Source organism: Cardiocondyla obscurior, linkage group LG24 (genome assembly GCF_019399895.1).
Source record: "Cardiocondyla obscurior isolate alpha-2009 linkage group LG24, Cobs3.1, whole genome shotgun sequence".
Lineage (NCBI taxonomy): Eukaryota > Metazoa > Arthropoda > Insecta > Hymenoptera > Formicidae > Cardiocondyla > Cardiocondyla obscurior.
In genome coordinates this window covers 422099-439372 of record NC_091887.1, presented here as the reverse complement: position 1 = coordinate 439372, position 17274 = coordinate 422099, and the positions used below count along the sequence as shown (strand labels likewise).

Sequence of the window (17274 nt, the reverse complement as noted above, 5' to 3'; positions counted from 1 at the left end):
TATGTACATAATTAATGATTTCTTTTTAAGTACTAGCAAAAAGAGCCAATATTACTGTTTGTTTTTTTTATTAAACAATCTTTATAAAAAGAGCTTTTGTGCAATATCGTGTTAAAGTAATAATTCATATTGTTTATAATATACTGTATAAAAAGCTTTAATTAATTAGAGTTTTTAAATACGAACATGATATGCGTGTGTGAAAAATTATTTATAATAATTTAATAACAAAAATTTAAATTTTTATCATTGTTGGTATAAGATATAAAAATCTGATTTACACAAATATGTAATAAACTTAAAGTCTTAGAATTTTTATTAAAAAAAAATAACTATTTGATTGAATTTGGAATAGATTTAATAGACGGCTTGAGTATAATTTAATGCAAAAGCATGTGTCTTAGGTTTTTTTATGTGCCTCAAGCGAAGATGTTGCGGCATTAGAAAAAAATATATAAAGATAAAATGTCAAGTATACACGTCTCTTTTACATAATTTTTATCAATATTTTTGATTGATATATTTTTAAATTTAAATTCTTAATTAATTCAATTTTTTAATTTTTTTAAATTTATTACAAAATATTTCTGTACATCTGTGCTGTTTTATAAAATACGTAATGAAGAATTTCTGTCAATGTCGTTGTCACTATCATATTAATTAAATACACAGGAAATATAATAAAAACGTTCCTATTGTTCGGAGTTTTTCACACGCACGTCCTTCACATTATTGCTTTCTAACGTACGCATCGGACGGTGATAGCGATGTTAAAATAAGACATGCGATTTACGTTGCCAATAAATTGTAACTGTTATTCTCATAATGTTAATTGCAATAACTTAGAATTATTCAAATAATTAATTCAACAGTAAAATCAAGAACTTAATTTTTTAAGATCGTGTTACTTCAAATTTTTTAATTGCGAAGCATCTTTCCAATTGCAACTATTCTTTTTTTATTTTCGAATAATATATATTATAAAATAATCGTATACGTGTTGGATAAAGATAAATACATTATTGTCTTTTTATCACTTATTCGCGTATTTTCTTTACGACTTTTATTATTCTAACTAAAAAAAAAAAAAAAAATCTTAGCAGAAATATAAAGTTGAAAACGTAGTCAAGACAAGTCTATACAATTATTTAAACTCTTATTTTTATTGTAATTTATTAATAAATATTTAAATAAAATAATAGCGCGTTAATATAAATTTTAATCTTTTTGGCGACTTATTCTTGATCGGGAAAAAGTTCCTCGTAAGTAAAATGCTTAACTATGTCGTTAGAAACCGAGATAATTCGTTTGGTAATTGCTTCTTCTAAAATTGGTTTAACACTTCTAATAATTTGCTCTTGATTAGTACCCACGAAATTATTAACAATCTCGCGCAGTTGACCCAATTCCTCGTTGTTTGAAAACTCAACAGTGTACCCATTGATGTCTAGATTTAATGTCATTTTTGACAAAAACACGTACTTTTTGTTGTTTTTAGTAACTACTTTCATATCTGTGCTTACTTTTGCCCCTACGTTATCTGTAAAATATATTTAAGCAATAAAAATATAACAGACGCATGTAGAGATTTTAAATCGTTTTAGTTAAAACAATATATTTTTCGATAAAATGAGCTTATTTTTATATAAATTGATAATTTCATACCTGTAGAAATGTGAATCTCGGCTTTATGAGCGATTGGCACCACTACACGTAGGTTCAGATCGTACGTGCCGTTTATTTGAATGTTTTTAAATAACAAATCAACATCAAAATGCAGTTTGTCGATATCGATGTGAAAGAAGTTAATAACGAAATTGCACAACCCTATCACTTTCGTATCCTTGATAAATAATTTGTTTTCGGGTGAGTCAAAAATCGCTAACTCGTCGAGAAGGAGCGGGTTATTCGAATGAATATTAAGTTCTGGAATTCCTTCGCAGATTTTATCCTTTAAGTTTTCAATATTTTGCAAGATGCATTTATCAAGATTTGGATCTTTGCGTCCGCATACTTGAATGTAAGAGGCTGTAAAAAGCGTGTTATTTTTTTTTTTTAACTCTTAGTAATCTCATTGAAACTTTAGAATTATCAAATTTATATTCTACAATTTTCTAAATATATATTTTATTACTTACGAATTTCTGCCGCAACATACGCTGTTACCAGAGCAAAAACGAAAACTGAAGCAAACATTTTTTTTTTTCTTTAATATCGTAGCAAACTTATAATAGCTAATTTTTTAAGAATATTTTATATACAACAGTATATACTTAGGAAACGTGATCTTAACAACTGACCGACATGTATCAAGACTGATATGATGATATATACGTTCGGACATTCTTATATGTATCCTGTTTCGTGTTGATTTAATCGGTGGTTATTATTTTCTCCTTCTCTTTTTCTCTCTCTCTTTTTCTCTCTCTCTCTATCTCTCTTTTTCTTTATCCGGCTGATAATGATTCATTGTAAGACCGTGGAAGATTTTATAATTATAACTATAATATGTATATGCATGCATGTGTATTTATATATACCTGTCTAGGCATGTATAATTATATACATATATGTATATCACTAGATTCAAAATTATACATTTTATCTCATATTGTACGTGAGACACTGCCGGTAAAATGCAACATGTAATGTGTTGCATATACCGCACATTTTTTGCTTTATATGACATATATAATATTAACCGCGACTGCACACATTTTGCATTCAAATTTTATACAATAAATTTTAAGAATTCTGTGCGATATCATTGCGTAGAATATGTAAAAGAATCATCTAGTTAAATTCCATTACGCAGAATCTTTAGTTTTTTTTCTTTTTTTAATACTCTGCTGATCTTACGTCAATCGCCTTGAACAAACCAACGTTGTTACGAAGAAACGTGATTTAATGTAATATTTGTAGCTGCAGAACAAAAAAAAATTGTCTAATAATACACTTTTGTATCGAGCTTGCACGTAACGAACTAAATGCAAATTTGGAAATTGGTTATTTTTCATTTATAAAAAAAATTCGTTTTTCGGGAAATATTTTACGGACATATTAAAAAAAAATTATTTCTCAAACACTTGTTTAGAAATTCAATAATTTTAAAGTATTATTTTTATAGAAGACTTTAATAACGATAGTTCTGCACGCGCGGAAATTTTTATGGGTTTAGCGTACAGAGTTTTCCATCACATATAACTAAAACTTTTAGGAGTAGGTAGGTAGATCTGCACAGTATAATTCAGAAACAATAAATAAATTATAGCCTCCACTTCGCTAAAACTCGTTGATTCCGGAGGACGAACCCCCAAGTTTTATTTGTATTTATTGCGGTGCTAAAAATTTGTTCGCTGAGCAACGCATACACTGGAAAATAGATATGTTTGTTGTGGGCGGCGGCGGCTAGCGTACGTGACCTCAGGCGGCCGAGGAAGGGGATCGAGAGGATGAGGGAATAAGTAGTGCGGCTGCACTGCTCCCGCGTTCTCGACGATCAGCTGCGCTTTTTACGATACATGTACGCTGAAAGGTAGATTTGGCGACGGCAGCTAGCGAACGTGACTTTATTATAGCGTCGTGTGCGTCGATTTTCACATGCACCGCGTGCATAGTATACCGCGCCGGCCGGTTTGCCGAAGACTGATTTTTTTCCCGTTCTCTCATCCTCTGCCTCTGCCGCTTTCTTTTTATTAATTTCCGCGAGTATCTCGTGCGCGAACGGAAAATATGATCCGGCATCCTAAACATTCTAAGAGAAGGAGAAATTTTAAAAGAAGCGAGCTTTGATGGAGAAATTTATAAAATAAGTCATAAAAATCAAGATTTTCCCCCCTTTTTTTTTATTTTTTTTTAATTACAACAACGTATATATACATATATTCCTATACACTTAATTTTTTCGTTTCTCAGCGTTATGATAAAATTTAATCAAATACAATATTTAATTATATTACGTGAACATTTATTTTCCAGATAAATGTAATATAAATCTTTTTCACATCGTACATGATATAGGTAATAACAATAATAAAATTAATATAATTGTTGAGTAATAGATTTATAATTATATAATACTTGCGTTTAACTACACGTATAAATCAAGTTCGTATTGTAGACTTTAAAAATGTCAGAGTAAAAGAGCTCGATTTATTAATCAAGTAATTACTTTTTGGATTGTGATTTTGCAACGATGAACCTCGCAGTTCTAACAATCTATTCTCGATCAGGGAAAAGTTCGTCATAAGTAAAGTGCTTAAGTATGGTATTGGCGATCACAATTATTTTTTCAGAGATTTCTTTTTCTATCGATGGCTTCACTTTGTTGATAAATTCCTGTTGATTACTGCCTAGGAAAGAACTGAGAATTTCATTTAATTGACCTAGGTCCTTTTCACCCTCGTCGAATTTACTGTCCAGCGTTTTAATATCAAGCTGCAGATTCAATTTAGATACGTATACGTAATTTTTATCGCCTTTGTTAACCATTGTCAAATCTACGCCAAGATTAGCTACTATATCTCCTGCAACAATAGAAAAAAAAATTATTCGGTAAACAAATTGTACTTTTTTTTGTTTAAACTTATTTTGTTTTAATAAGTCGTACGTACCTGCAGTAAGAAAAACTGGTCCTTTGTTGGAAAATGGCACTAATACACGTACGTCGAAATCATATGTCCCATTTATAGGAACTTTATTAAATGAAATAACAGCATCAAAATGAAGCTTGCTAAGATCTATATTAAAGGAATCTAACTTAAAATGGCAGAGCTCTGATATATGTGCGTCTTTGACATACATCTTGGCATTATCCACATCGGAAATAATTAATTTATTAATAACAAATGGCTCGAGCGGTGGGCTTTTTAACTCCGGGATTCCGTGGCAAATATTTTCTCTCAAATCTTCAATACTATTCATGATGCATTTATTGAGATCTGAATTTTTCCGACCGCACACATGCATATAAGAGGCTATAAAAATTAAATTATTATTATTAAAATATAATTTTTGTTTTTAATTAAAGTTAAATAGGTGTAGGTTAAAAATTAAACGTTCTAAATAATTATACGTACTTGCAAAAATTAAAAATGTAAGAAATAAATTTTGTTTGTAGAAAAACAGTACAGCATGTATATCGAATACTTTAATTTAGAAAACTGAACATTTTTTAACAATTGTAGAAAGAAGGCACGAGATTAATTTCACGATTGTGTTCATTGCAAAATTAAAATTTTATACCGTGAGAAAACGGTTCATCGAATCTACTATTATTTCGGCTATGTATTTTAACGTTGCGCTTATCGCCAATCTAGAGCAGTTTCCGCGGACAGATTTGATGACCGTTCAACGCAAATCCGTCGTCACTTTAATAACAGATCTGTTCTAATGCTACATTCAATTTGACAGTAGTACTTGATTTCAATTTCTGATTTGGCACGCACTTAAAGAGACAGTAAATTCTAGATTTAGCAGTCTTGCTCGGCAAAAAATTATTTCCCGACTGTTAGAAACACGCAATCAAATTATTAGTCGGGATATTATAATGATAGAATAATAGAAAACTTTTATCAAGTACTTGTTTAAAATTCGACAGTATTGTGCGCTTTAAGCTCAAGAGAAGCAATATGTAAATACATTTTTTTTCTTTTTTAATAATAGAAATTGAAATAATTTTAATTTCACTTTACGTCTTGTACTTCGAAGTATAATAAGTCTTTTCTGATAATATGAAAAATTATCTACGCGTATTAAAAAGATGGGCAACAAACTTTAAACTTACGAATTTCCGCCGTGGTGTATGCCAGTAAAAATGTGACAATTAAATTTATAGCAAACATTTTCCAAGCCATTTCTTGAAATTAATATTTTTCAATGTCTTATTAAAACACTAACAGAGTTTATAATTCTAATCGTTGTGCAACAGATATGAATCAAGACTGATTTTAAACGAGCGCGCTCGTTTTATATACTTCTTTACCCCTACAATTATCTTTGAATTCCTACTTTTTTAGCAGCACGCGTATCAAAATACTGTGTGCTTCATCTTTTCATCTTTTATCTCTACACATTTTCTTGTAATTATGTGAAAACAGTGTTAGTAGAATAATAATGCTAAAAAAAAATAATTATTACAAGATAAATAATTTATTGCAGAAAATCAATTTTCAAAAAAAAAAAATTAATTAAGTCAGAAGAAGATATGTTAGTCAGCAAAAATTATTTCTTGCTTAAGATTGTTAAAAAAGTTAATATAATTCTTCGTTCTTTGCTTTGCAGACATTATTCGTTCAAGTTTGATAATAATTATTATTAAAACAATAATTATTAAATTGTATCTATATTAAAATTAAATAAATTATTCAAATATTAATAATAAATATAATAATAATTATTAATAATAAATATCTTCTTTCGTTTTTGTAAAATTTTACAATAATAATGAGATTAGCAAAGTAACTCAATATTACAGATTCAAGAACTTATACGTTATGCATTTACATTGTAAAGAATTAGTCTTTTTTCATTCAGATTTTGTAATTACATTGCAACAGAACTTATATAAGCTTTAATAGTGGCATAATTGTGATAAAACTCAGCAGAAAACTTAATTTTCTGGATTTTCCACGTATAATTACATGCATGATGTATAATGAATCATCGTCAAACAATATTAAAACGAATACTGTGACCAAAAATATTTCACTTAAGTGAAAAACAAAAAAATAAGGGAGAGAACAGAAAAGAATTAAAATTATAGCATATTAATTTTTATTTACAAAAAATTACAGAAAAGTTTGACAAACAGTAGGAGGTAATTTCTATACAAAATAAAGTATTTAATATATGTAGACTGAAATTATATAAACCAGGAAATAAGTTTCTACTAGAATAAATAATTTTATTCGACAAACATACAAAGTATCTTATTTCAGTATTACAGATAATTATATTTATATCAGATCATAGATACGGGTAATTCTTTGAAAGAAATAATATGTATTCTCGACAAAAAGTCTCTTCGCAACGTTAATATTGACGTAAAATTTTAAAGATGCAAAAGATAAATTGAGAATAAAATCTAATTAAAAAAACGACTTTGTTAAAAATATAGATTATAATTAATCATTGAATTTTGTTTTTTTATTTATATTATATTTATGATATACTTTTAATTTGATTCAAATTTCTCTCCCAATTTTACATTATTAATAACAGATGGCGAAATAATTATTATCGAACTAGATCTTAAGCGTTTAACAATGTACAACAATTGCACTACTAAATAGTCTATCCTGTTTTTATTGCAAAATGTAAATGCAATTGTGCAATTGGTAACGTTACGTATAATATTGATTTTACTTGCATAATATTTGTAATAGAATAAATGAATATTTATAACAAAGTATCGCCGGTAAAGCGAAATGAAATGAACATATAATTAAAAAAAAACAAGTATATAGTATATCTTTAAATGCAAATTGTTAAAAAAAAAAAAAAAAAAAGAGGTTAAATTAACATAGAGAGTTTAGACTTAATAAATTACTTTCTGTTGTAAAAATCTTGACAGTTCAAATGTTTTCGGGAAAGAATTTTTCATAATTCGATTGAGTTATGTTATTGAATAATTCGATGGTTACTTGAGAAAGTTTCTTTTCCATTGTCGGTATAGAATTTTTTATAACAAGACTTCTGTTGTCCTCTACAATACTTTTAAAAATTTCATGCAGCTGGATTAATTCTTTTTCGCCTTCGTCAAATTTGTAGTCGAAATTAGCAATCTTGACGTTCGTGCTTGCCTTCGATGCGTATACGTGTGTTTTATTCTTTCTGGTTATCACTTTCAAATTTAAGGTTGTTTTTACTTCCACATTATCTAAAAGAAAAAAAGGATGCATTTTATAATATATTTCAAAACTTTTAACCAACTCAAGCTCAACATGGAGCTTCGGCTAGAAGTTTTATTCAAAGCCCCATTGTTTTATTTTAATGCGAGTTACATTTTAATAAAAATAATATTAAATAATTTATATTTACCTGCAGTAACGAATAGTTTTCCTTCGCGAGTGATTGGTACTATCAGACGTACGTTAAAGTCATACGTACTATTTATATAAATTTTTTTTAATGTATATTTCAAATTATACTGAAGCCTGTCGGAACTAGTTTGAACGGAGTTTACATCGAAATTGCAATGTCCATCCATTTTCGAATTTTTTACATACAATTTCAAATTAATTACGTCAATAACAGTTGTATCGTCGAAGTCTAATGGTTCGATTGGTAGAATATTTAATTCTGCGGACCCTTTACAAAGTTTATCTTTTAGACTGATAATGTTGCTCGCAATGCATTGATTATAGTTGAGATCTGTCCGTTCACATAAGTTGATGTCCGAATCTGTCAAATAACTTTCTATAAGTCACTGCTTAAAACTGATTGCTCGATTTATGCCACTTATTATTATTTTATAAAAATAACCAAGATAATAATTGAAGTATAAAAAGAAAATTAGAAATAAACAACGGACGTATGAAACATAATTTTATAACATATAATTTATTCGTGACATTGCGTGTAAGAGAAAAGCTAATTGTTAAACATATTTTTTACATTTAATATTTTACTTACACCTATTCGTTGCAATTATAACATGTGTTGTTAGAGCAAAGAATACATGAAACGTTATCCAAATTAAAGACATACATTTAGCGAACATTTTAACAGTAGACTATTGAGCAGTTTTGACAAACTCCACTGTTTGACTTAACCATAGAATTTAGTCAAGCTTATATATACAGACGTATACTTTTGTCATTTCATATGTGTGTAATTATACGTATACTGTTAAAACCTGAAGCACGGGCGCTCCTAAAATTGATTAATCTTTTAATGTATTTCCGACACACCCATCTTATTTAAAATTTAAACTTTAATTAAAATGCTAGACTTATTCAGTCAACTCTTCTTGCGAATTTTAATTGCTTATATTTTTAGCTAATCCTGATATTTATTTGGCAAAAATTTAATTTTGCAATTTTTCCATGCCAATTATAATGCATTAAATTTAGTTTGCCCCGTATCGGAACTTTGCTGAATACATCAGATTAAATACAGAGTTTAACGATTGTATGAAATTTTTTTTATTATTAGATAGGATTCCATAAATCATGTAATGCTATACGTAATTTTCTAAAATAATTTTTATGTGACTTACAATCTTACATTACTAATTTATAAAATTTTATAATAAAATTTATGTTAGTTGTTTCTCGCTGCTGCGATAGTATATTGTCGAAAAATGAACGATTGATTAAATTGTCTATTTATGCGGTTTCAGGAAACAGTTTTTCATAATTGGAACGGGTTACACTATTAAAAATTGATATTATTATTTCTCCTAATTTTTTTTCAAATATTGGTAAAACTTTAGTTAGAATATCGTTTTTGTTATTGTCTACAAAATTATTAAGAATTTGATGCAATTGATCCTTCTCGTCGTTATCGAACTTATATTCAAACGATGAGACTTTTATGTTGGTATTTATTTTCGAGACGTATATCTGGCTTTTGCCGTTCTTTGTCACCACTTTTAAATTCATTTTTGCTCTCGCTGATGGTTTATCTGCAAATAAAGGAAGACGTTACGCTAATTTTAGCAAAGTAATAAATAAATTCTCCCTTTAATTATAATTGACTATAAATTTAGATAAAATTAACTTAATGAAAAACTAAAAAAAGAAAAAAACATTTTATTTACCTAGACTAATGGAAAGCAAACCCTCATTCTTAAGAGGCACCAGCACATGTGCATTGAACTCATACTCGGTACTTACGATGAGACGATTAAATCTGAATTCTAATTCCAAGTAAAGCCTGTTAGAATCTGTGCGAGCATATTGCACGGTATAATCACAAACTCTAGTTACTTTAACGTTTTTGACGTGGAGTTTGAAATTTTCAGCATCAAAGACAGCTATTCTGTCAATAACTATCGGTTCGATCGATGAAAGATTAAATTCCGGAATTCCTTCGCATAGGTGATCTCTCACGTTGTTCAGATTGTTTATGATACATTGATCATAATTAGGATTTTTGCGACCACATGCTCTAATATAGGACGCTGTGAAAATTAATTTATCTTTTTTAATCAGCCGCAAAATAAGTTGCAATATAAAAAATATAAGAAATAATTAGTAGCTCTTTAAATTATGTTTTTTTAAAAATATATTTGTTCCTTTTTTTTTTATATTTCGTTTACTTTTATTCTCTGCTTTATTCGTTTGTTCAACTCTGCGCACAATTATAGCAATTTTATATTATTACTGCAACACGTAACCTTCGAATATCATGCATTTATTATGTCACGTACACTATATTCAAGATTAATACAATGTTCACAGCAATAAATTAAAATTGCAAGAAAATATTATATCAGAAATTACATTTGTAATTGCAGCGGCATGAATAACTCAAACTAATTACATATTAATTGAACCGTCAGGTGTTTACATTTTGCGTTAGCGCGATAAGCTTTTTGCAAACGGTGCAGTTTTAATTTCTGCAGCACGATGTAAAGAAATATGTAAGAAATATTCTCATTTACTCACGTATATCCGCACGTATTGTTGCAAAATTAAAAACCACAAAAGCGGCAAGCATATGCCAAGAAAAGAAGATCTTTCTATGAAACAAAATCTTCTCGAACATTTTCACGAATAATTTGGGCAAATGCAAACCGGGAACAACGATTAGTCGAACTACTGATGCGTGTTGTAAAACCCTCTTTCTCCAGCTCTATTTTATCATCTCCCCTCAAATCCAACTTTTATTTTGTGGCACATGCGTAGAATAAAATTAATATTTTCCTTCTGCGCATGATCATGTGGCAAGTAAGATAAAAAGAAAACGATGTAAGAAAAAGATTTATTTCGTAGGCAGTTGACTGGTCAGACCAGTGTAGAAGGTTAAAAAAGCAGGATAATTTTCAAATGCGGATTGAAAAAACAAAAAAAAAATATAAAAAAACGGAATATTTAATTAAGCAGCAGTTTTGCATTTAAGTTTTGTAGGCTATTAACTATAAAAACAGTTATTAAATTTTTTTTTTACAAAAGAGACTATTTTCGAATGCCAGGCAGAACATATTTTACGTAAACGTGTGAGACACATTGTTACATTGTTGTAAATTCTTTTCACAATGTGCGATATTGTTAATTATTTTTGAAATATTTTATTTGCATTAAAACAATACAGCAGAAAAAGCATTGGGATTCTTTTTTTATTTTATTTCATCAGATTATTATGACGGCGATTAATTTCTCTACTTTTAAAAGCACGCATCTTGTTTTGAATATTACAAATCTCTGCATTTAAAATTCGGGTTTTTGGTAAAGTGACTCAGGTTGACGTAGTCGTATTTTGTCGCTGTTGTTTACTAGATGGCAAAAAATAACGAAATTATGCTTACGTCGACCTGTGTCATTAAGTAGGCGCCCATTGCCCACGCTTAGCAGAAGTGTTACGTTTGCATCGATTATAAAAATGACAAATGATTATTCTGCCTCATTTTACATCGTGTTTCACGTATTTATACAGGTATACTTGATTGATTAGCCTTAGTCTTCTATTTTTAAACCATGATTAAGTACGAGACTCGCGATAAATTCGGTCTTACAGACGTTGATCTTGAGTTTAATCAGACGTGAGGAGTTAATCACTTCAACATTTTTTTTTTTTTTTTTTGCGTGGTCCAATATACATACATATATTTGTAATTATAATATGATGTCATTGACATAATTATTAAATTGTAAAAATATGCATTATTGCTTCAATAATACAAAAGTAATTAATGTTTCTTTATTCATTATATGACTTAAAACTTAAAAAAGAAAAAATTATATTTATGACAAATGATATAATGCAAGTTAAACCAATTATTCCAGACAGTTTATACTCGATTCGGAAACAGCTCCGCGTAACGGTTGTATAATATATTATTAATAATTGTAATAAACTGCTTGGACAGTTTTAATTCTAGGTCCGGTTTAATTTTGCTAATAATTTCGTTTTTATTCTTGGTCACAATATCTTGAATTACTTCCTGCAAAATATCTTTTTTTTTATCGTCTTCGTTAAACGTATAATTAAATTCATTAATGATTAAATTCAGTTTCATTTTCGATACGTATAGGTTTGTCGTGCCGTTTTTAGTTATCTTCTTAAAATCTATTTTCATTTTCAGATCTACGTTATCTGCAAGAAAATTTTGACGAGTTAAAAAAAAATAAGAAATCTAAAAATTCTTTAATTTATTGAACTGAATTACATTAAATACTTTATTGTTAAGATGCTTGTCAATTATTTTACTTACCTAAAAAAATATGACCTGTACTTCTGTGAGCAATACGTGCTAGTAGATGTATGTCGCTACTATACGTAGAAACTAAGTGAATATGATCAAATCTTAATTCCAAATTCGCATACATTTTATCGTTAAAATCTGCGTCAACGGAATTCAAGGTAAAGTTACAAATGTTATACACTTTCACTTCATCAAGGCTTAATTTAGCATTAACATTATCGTAAATAGTTAAGTCATTAAGAATTATTGGCTCGACCCTTGGATAATTCAATTCCGGCATCCCTGAGCAGATCTTAGGTTTTATAATTTCAATGCTGTTTGCAAAGCATTGATTGTAATTCGGATTTTTGAGACCACACGGATGAATATAGTAAGCTAGAAGGAATAAAAGATTCAGATTAATTTTCTTAAAACTAAAACTGCGTATTCTTTAATTTAAATAATGTTATTAAAGATACAACCGGTCAAAGTTATGCTAGTAATAATAATTTGCGCGTTCTGATTTAATAATTAGTTATTTGAGTTTAAGTAGAAGCCTTAATTGATTTTTATAGACTCGGCTAATGTTAATATTTATTTCTCAACTGCTTTCCTTAACTCGTCATCTGCAGATGCATAAGCTATTTTTATTATCATAAATTAAAATTATATTTTAATTTTTTACATAACCCACGGTTTTTACTATTGCTTAAAAAAAGAAAAAAAAACGTGAGAGTTGAATCTTTACTCTGCGAATACGTCAAATTTTAACCACGAAATGTATATTGATAGGTAATGGAGTGTTTCCGAGAAAAGAAATAAATTTCGTCGACACTGCGGCCGGTAAACCAATTGATATAAAATTAATTTTTGTTCTATAATTAAAACTATTTATACAATTATTAATCTACTCGTCCGAGCCATCTAAAACGATGGCGAAAAAAATTTTTGCGCTGCAACGTAATGTGCATTAGCACAAAAGATACAGACACGTGTTTATTCATCCTTGAAAAGAATATTAATATTGCACCGTTTATAACAAATGGAATTATTAACATATCTCTTAATCTTTTTTTTTTATTTGAATTGCAAAATGTATAATTTATATAACAGCTACTTATGATGTCACTTAATCACACGAGAGTTTTTAACAGAAGAATAGCAACATTCTATTCAACTTAGTATTACTTTAGAACGTATTAATGAAATAATTAAACATCAATTATTTCGAATGACTTAATATTACACACGAGTGTTAGTAAAAGATGAGAAAATTTTTTTGAACATTTAATCGTAGTTCACAACTTATAACTCGCCTTAAGATAAAAGATAAAAGTATTTTTAGTGCTGTCATACAAAAGATTTATGTCAAAATTTCTGTATATTAATTTATGTATTAAAATGATCTCCGTTTGAGATTTTAAATCCTGCGGCATCTGCTACATTTACAACACAGTAAAGCGTATTACTCTTGGCAAAAAAATTTGTTGAAGTTAATAGTTACTATTATCTTGATTAAATATATAAGAACTGTGATTAGAAAACTAATTCTTTTTTTTTTCTTTTATTAAAAAAAATTTTTTTCTTAGATAAACGTCGTTATTATACATTATCACGTATTTTTCACAATATTAAATATGCGGCAGGTGTAACATTATTATATTTATTTTATTCGAGATTGCCAGTATGTAATCGATATTAATATATTACAATTAGAATCTTTTTTTTAAATTTGAAACTAATGTTAATTAACATTTTAATCAGAACTCGATTTTTATTTCGCACAAATTTAACGAAACTTTGACGGGTTGCGTTATAATAATTCGAGATATATTGTAACACAATTAAATATGTAATAAATAACTTGATTTACTTACGCAGTTTTGCTGTGACATTTGCAGTAACAAGCGCAAAAACAAAGAGCGCGAATAACATTTTGTTTTATAAAATACTTTAAAAAATTACACCAAGATAATCTTAATACACATGTAACTGAAGCCACACGAGCAAACACGGTTTAGCAAAGTTTTACGTAGTGATATCCTTTATGTTTACTTTTATACTGACGGGCGTAAATGAAAAAGTCTTTTTTATACTGCGGTTTTTTTAGTTTTTATACGATCACATGGTCAGACAGATCTTAAAGTGGGGAATTTTACTAAAAAGAAGCTTTGAATTTGCTTAACAAGTTCAGGGCTTAATATTAAATTCAAAAGTAGACATTTACCGGATCGACCAGTTTTTCTTAAATCCAGCTATATTAAGTATTATTTCTCTTTTAAATATAATGCTAATGATAACCTTTTTATCTATTCTAAATATATATCTTGTTGTAGTTTTGTAACATAATTAAGAGATTCCTTTGTACGTAATGCAAATGTGCAGCTACATTAATAAGTTTTACAATTAGTAAGCATATCGTGAGTAAAAAAATTAGTTTTATTAAATTACTTCGTACAAATCTATGCTGCTGTTAAACATAATTAGTAACTTGCTAATTTTTAAAATATTACTTCTTTATTATTACCATTAAATGTAACGCATATGATACATATCGATACTTTATTCTTAAATTATTAGATTGAATCTATTGTAAGATGCGGGCGTTCCATTTCGCGACGATACACCTGGAGGTTCAAACTAATTTAAGGTGCTTGGTCGGGAAACAATTCCTCAAATCTATTGACAGTTATTTTGTTAACAAGTGAAAGAAGAGTTTTCGAGACAATCTGTTCTAATGCCGGTCTAACTTTCTTTAAAATATCATTTTCATTTTCGGATATCGTATTTCTCATAACTTCATGTAATTGAACTAAATCCTTTTCGCTATCATCGAACTCGTATACGAACGTATTAATATCGAGCTTCGTGTTTGTCTTTCCCACATATATTTGTTTTACGTTGTCCTTAGTCGCTTCTTTAAAATCTATAACTACTTTTCCTTTTACTTTGTCTGCGGAAAGAGAATCGTGCTTTAGTGATTTTTACGATAAAAATACAAATTTTTTCATATCTTACGAAGTGAACAATTTTTAAATCTTTATCTTACGTTAATGCGAAGTCGATTGCATACCTGTGGCAATGTGAACTTTTCCTTTATTAGCAAGCTGCACCAATACATGTATATCAAAGTCATACATGGAATCCAAATTAAGATGTTCGAAAAGGACCTCAAATTCCATAGACATTTTGTCAGGGCTAATAGTAACAGTTTCCACCTCGAAGTCGCAAAATCCTGTTATTTTCCCATCCATGATACTTAATTTAAGATTGTCCAGGTCATAAATGACTATTTTGTCGACATTAATTGGTTCGACTGCAGGAATATCAAGCTCCGGCATTCCCGTACAAATTTTAGGTCTCATATTATTGATATTTTCTTTGACACACTCAGCGTAGTTGGCATCTTGGCGACCACACACACGAATATAAGACGCTAAAAAAATGTATTTAATATACTTAGTAAAAAAAAAAAAATAAATAAGTGCACTATTAATAGTTTGAAGCACACGTGCATGCTTCTTTAAAAAAATCAATGAATAACGCATTATTGCATAAACGAGCATTGGAATTAATTCAAGGATTCATTACGTCTTAAAACAATTGAACAAAGTAAGATTCAGCATAATTGTCCTTACTTTTTTTCTTTTTTTGTTTTCCATCGTAAGACGAACTAGTTAATTTTTAATGTAATAATAACTTAAACATATAGCAATATAATTATTATACAAACGCAAACTTGTATTTTCTTCTCGGCGTAAAAACTAATTTATAATTTCTATAAAATATTGTTGGGATAATGTAAGTCATTTGCAGGCAAAGTAATTAATTGCGGTTTTGAAGTTCTTTTATTTTCTACTTTTTAGTCTTGTGGAATTAATTCTAGTTTAATTCTCAAGCGAATCATTACTCGTATCGGTTTCCTTATATCTCGGGATTTAATATATCAATTTTAAAGCATTTTGTGTAATTAAAGAAAAAAAAATACAAGTTTTTAATCAATTTCATTTATGAAAATTGTACTGAGTTATCGTAACTCAGTGTTCCATTTGAGGGTTAATTAATATTATTTCTTTTACAAAATTATTTTTTTTTTAGTTTAAAAAATTTAGAAAAAGACAAAATAAATTTAATTGGAATTAAATTTAATTAGCGTTGGTAAAAATAGACGAAAAATTAGCTGCACACGATAATTTGTTCACAACTTTAAAAAAAAATATATTAAAACTTTATTAATATTTCCATATAATATTAATATCATTTTTATTAATATCAATGCTATCGTTTACTCACGTATCTCCTTTGCGGCACACGTAGTCACGAGTACGAAAGCGAAAAGTGCAGCAAACATTTTTAAAATGACAATTTCTCCGCGAAGTTAACACTAAAATGCGTTTAACAAACGGTGTGAAAGACAAATCAGCAAGTCAAACTGGTCTAGCTTCTATATAATACAGAATCCCTCTTCAAAACATCCCCTCAATACTCACTTCAATTTTACTAGCACATGCGTAGATTGCAAATAGCAGCTGCACACATACACTGTGCTGCAATGTAGTTTTTTACATTCTGCGCATGATCATTTGATCAGGCAACTAAAAGTGGGAGTAGCAAAGAGTAACATAAATTATCATTTTTTATAACTAGTCGCGAAGAGAGGGACGCTAAATAGTTTAAATAATAAAGGAAATATTTGTTTTATTTCTTTAATCTATGCATGCAGGATAACCCCACTCCCAGCCCGTGAGTGGTGTCGCAAAAACCGTATACCACCCCGTACACGCTTTTTATGTAATAAGTTGATTCAATAATTAGTTTTTTATTACTCTGCAATTAGATGATTTATTCGTTCAAAGTTCTCAGTCACATTCGAAGGTCATCTAAGATTCAGGTTTAAAATAAAACAGAGTTGTTTTACAAGAAAA

At 28.7% G+C, this 17274-nt stretch overlaps 7 protein-coding genes across 7 annotated transcripts in view; 1 reads left to right on the top strand and 6 right to left on the bottom strand.

Annotated features, from left to right (window-relative positions):
- The window catches only part of LOC139111504 (protein takeout), a 54279-nt gene that overhangs the window by 7282 nt on the left and 29723 nt on the right, over positions 1–17274 (top strand). The gene's annotated exons all lie outside the window — the stretch shown is intronic.
- LOC139111516 (uncharacterized) lies at positions 52–2333 on the bottom strand. The gene is made up of 3 exons (XM_070671853.1): positions 2139–2333; positions 1666–2028; positions 52–1540 (listed from the first exon to the last, which is right to left on the bottom strand). The coding sequence occupies exons 1-3, from the start codon at positions 2194–2196 to the stop codon at positions 1236–1238; spliced, it is 726 nt and encodes a 241-aa protein (XP_070527954.1). The 5' UTR covers positions 2197–2333; the 3' UTR covers positions 52–1235.
- Positions 3829–5956, bottom strand: LOC139111510 (putative beta-carotene-binding protein). The gene is made up of 3 exons (XM_070671845.1): positions 5786–5956; positions 4614–4976; positions 3829–4526 (listed from the first exon to the last, which is right to left on the bottom strand). The coding sequence occupies exons 1-3, from the start codon at positions 5853–5855 to the stop codon at positions 4219–4221; spliced, it is 741 nt and encodes a 246-aa protein (XP_070527946.1). The 5' UTR covers positions 5856–5956; the 3' UTR covers positions 3829–4218.
- LOC139111507 (uncharacterized) lies at positions 7496–8723 on the bottom strand. Its single transcript, XM_070671840.1, has 3 exons — positions 8635–8723; positions 8041–8403; positions 7496–7879 (listed from the first exon to the last, which is right to left on the bottom strand). Exons 1-3 carry the CDS (start codon positions 8720–8722, stop codon positions 7575–7577), a joined length of 756 nt encoding a protein of 251 aa, XP_070527941.1. The 5' UTR covers position 8723; the 3' UTR covers positions 7496–7574.
- On the bottom strand, positions 8544–10969 carry LOC139111505 (protein takeout-like). The gene is made up of 3 exons (XM_070671838.1): positions 10614–10969; positions 9764–10126; positions 8544–9628 (listed from the first exon to the last, which is right to left on the bottom strand). The coding sequence occupies exons 1-3, from the start codon at positions 10711–10713 to the stop codon at positions 9330–9332; spliced, it is 762 nt and encodes a 253-aa protein (XP_070527939.1). The 5' UTR covers positions 10714–10969; the 3' UTR covers positions 8544–9329.
- LOC139111515 (uncharacterized) lies at positions 11724–14365 on the bottom strand. The gene is made up of 3 exons (XM_070671852.1): positions 14227–14365; positions 12380–12745; positions 11724–12261 (listed from the first exon to the last, which is right to left on the bottom strand). Exons 1-3 carry the CDS (start codon positions 14282–14284, stop codon positions 11957–11959), a joined length of 729 nt encoding a protein of 242 aa, XP_070527953.1. The 5' UTR covers positions 14285–14365; the 3' UTR covers positions 11724–11956.
- LOC139111513 (uncharacterized) lies at positions 14768–17059 on the bottom strand. Its single transcript, XM_070671850.1, has 3 exons — positions 16643–17059; positions 15423–15785; positions 14768–15302 (listed from the first exon to the last, which is right to left on the bottom strand). Exons 1-3 carry the CDS (start codon positions 16698–16700, stop codon positions 14995–14997), a joined length of 729 nt encoding a protein of 242 aa, XP_070527951.1. The 5' UTR covers positions 16701–17059; the 3' UTR covers positions 14768–14994.

What these genes read in the sequence shown, in the direction of transcription:
- LOC139111516 (XM_070671853.1), bottom strand. Translation starts at nt 2,196, where the DNA reads ATGTTTGCTTCAGTTTTCGTTTTTGCTCTGGTAACAGCGTATGTTGCG. An exon ending in GTATGTTGCGGCAGAAATTC is followed by an intron (nt 2,029 to 2,138) that starts GTAAGTAATAAA and finishes CGCTTTTTACAG; the next exon opens with CCTCTTACATTCAAGTATGC. An exon ending in CGAGATTCACATTTCTACAG is followed by an intron (nt 1,541 to 1,665) that starts GTATGAAATTAT and finishes TATATTTTACAG; the next exon opens with ATAACGTAGGGGCAAAAGTA.
- LOC139111510 (XM_070671845.1), bottom strand. Translation starts at nt 5,855, where the DNA reads ATGGCTTGGAAAATGTTTGCTATAAATTTAATTGTCACATTTTTACTG. An exon ending in ATACACCACGGCGGAAATTC is followed by an intron (nt 4,977 to 5,785) that starts GTAAGTTTAAAG and finishes TAATTTTTATAG; the next exon opens with CCTCTTATATGCATGTGTGC. An exon ending in ACCAGTTTTTCTTACTGCAG is followed by an intron (nt 4,527 to 4,613) that starts GTACGTACGACT and finishes CTATTGTTGCAG; the next exon opens with GAGATATAGTAGCTAATCTT.
- LOC139111507 (XM_070671840.1), bottom strand. Translation starts at nt 8,722, where the DNA reads ATGTTCGCTAAATGTATGTCTTTAATTTGGATAACGTTTCATGTATTC. An exon ending in TATAATTGCAACGAATAGGT is followed by an intron (nt 8,404 to 8,634) that starts GTAAGTAAAATA and finishes GTTATTTGACAG; the next exon opens with ATTCGGACATCAACTTATGT. An exon ending in AAAACTATTCGTTACTGCAG is followed by an intron (nt 7,880 to 8,040) that starts GTAAATATAAAT and finishes TTTTTCTTTTAG; the next exon opens with ATAATGTGGAAGTAAAAACA.
- LOC139111505 (XM_070671838.1), bottom strand. Translation starts at nt 10,713, where the DNA reads ATGTTCGAGAAGATTTTGTTTCATAGAAAGATCTTCTTTTCTTGGCAT. An exon ending in AACAATACGTGCGGATATAC is followed by an intron (nt 10,127 to 10,613) that starts GTGAGTAAATGA and finishes TAATTTTCACAG; the next exon opens with CGTCCTATATTAGAGCATGT. An exon ending in TTTGCTTTCCATTAGTCTAG is followed by an intron (nt 9,629 to 9,763) that starts GTAAATAAAATG and finishes CTTTATTTGCAG; the next exon opens with ATAAACCATCAGCGAGAGCA.
- LOC139111515 (XM_070671852.1), bottom strand. Translation starts at nt 14,284, where the DNA reads ATGTTATTCGCGCTCTTTGTTTTTGCGCTTGTTACTGCAAATGTCACA. An exon ending in AAATGTCACAGCAAAACTGC is followed by an intron (nt 12,746 to 14,226) that starts GTAAGTAAATCA and finishes TATTCCTTCTAG; the next exon opens with CTTACTATATTCATCCGTGT. An exon ending in TACAGGTCATATTTTTTTAG is followed by an intron (nt 12,262 to 12,379) that starts GTAAGTAAAATA and finishes ATTTTCTTGCAG; the next exon opens with ATAACGTAGATCTGAAAATG.
- LOC139111513 (XM_070671850.1), bottom strand. Translation starts at nt 16,700, where the DNA reads ATGTTTGCTGCACTTTTCGCTTTCGTACTCGTGACTACGTGTGCCGCA. An exon ending in GTGTGCCGCAAAGGAGATAC is followed by an intron (nt 15,786 to 16,642) that starts GTGAGTAAACGA and finishes ACATTTTTTTAG; the next exon opens with CGTCTTATATTCGTGTGTGT. An exon ending in AAAAGTTCACATTGCCACAG is followed by an intron (nt 15,303 to 15,422) that starts GTATGCAATCGA and finishes CTCTTTCCGCAG; the next exon opens with ACAAAGTAAAAGGAAAAGTA.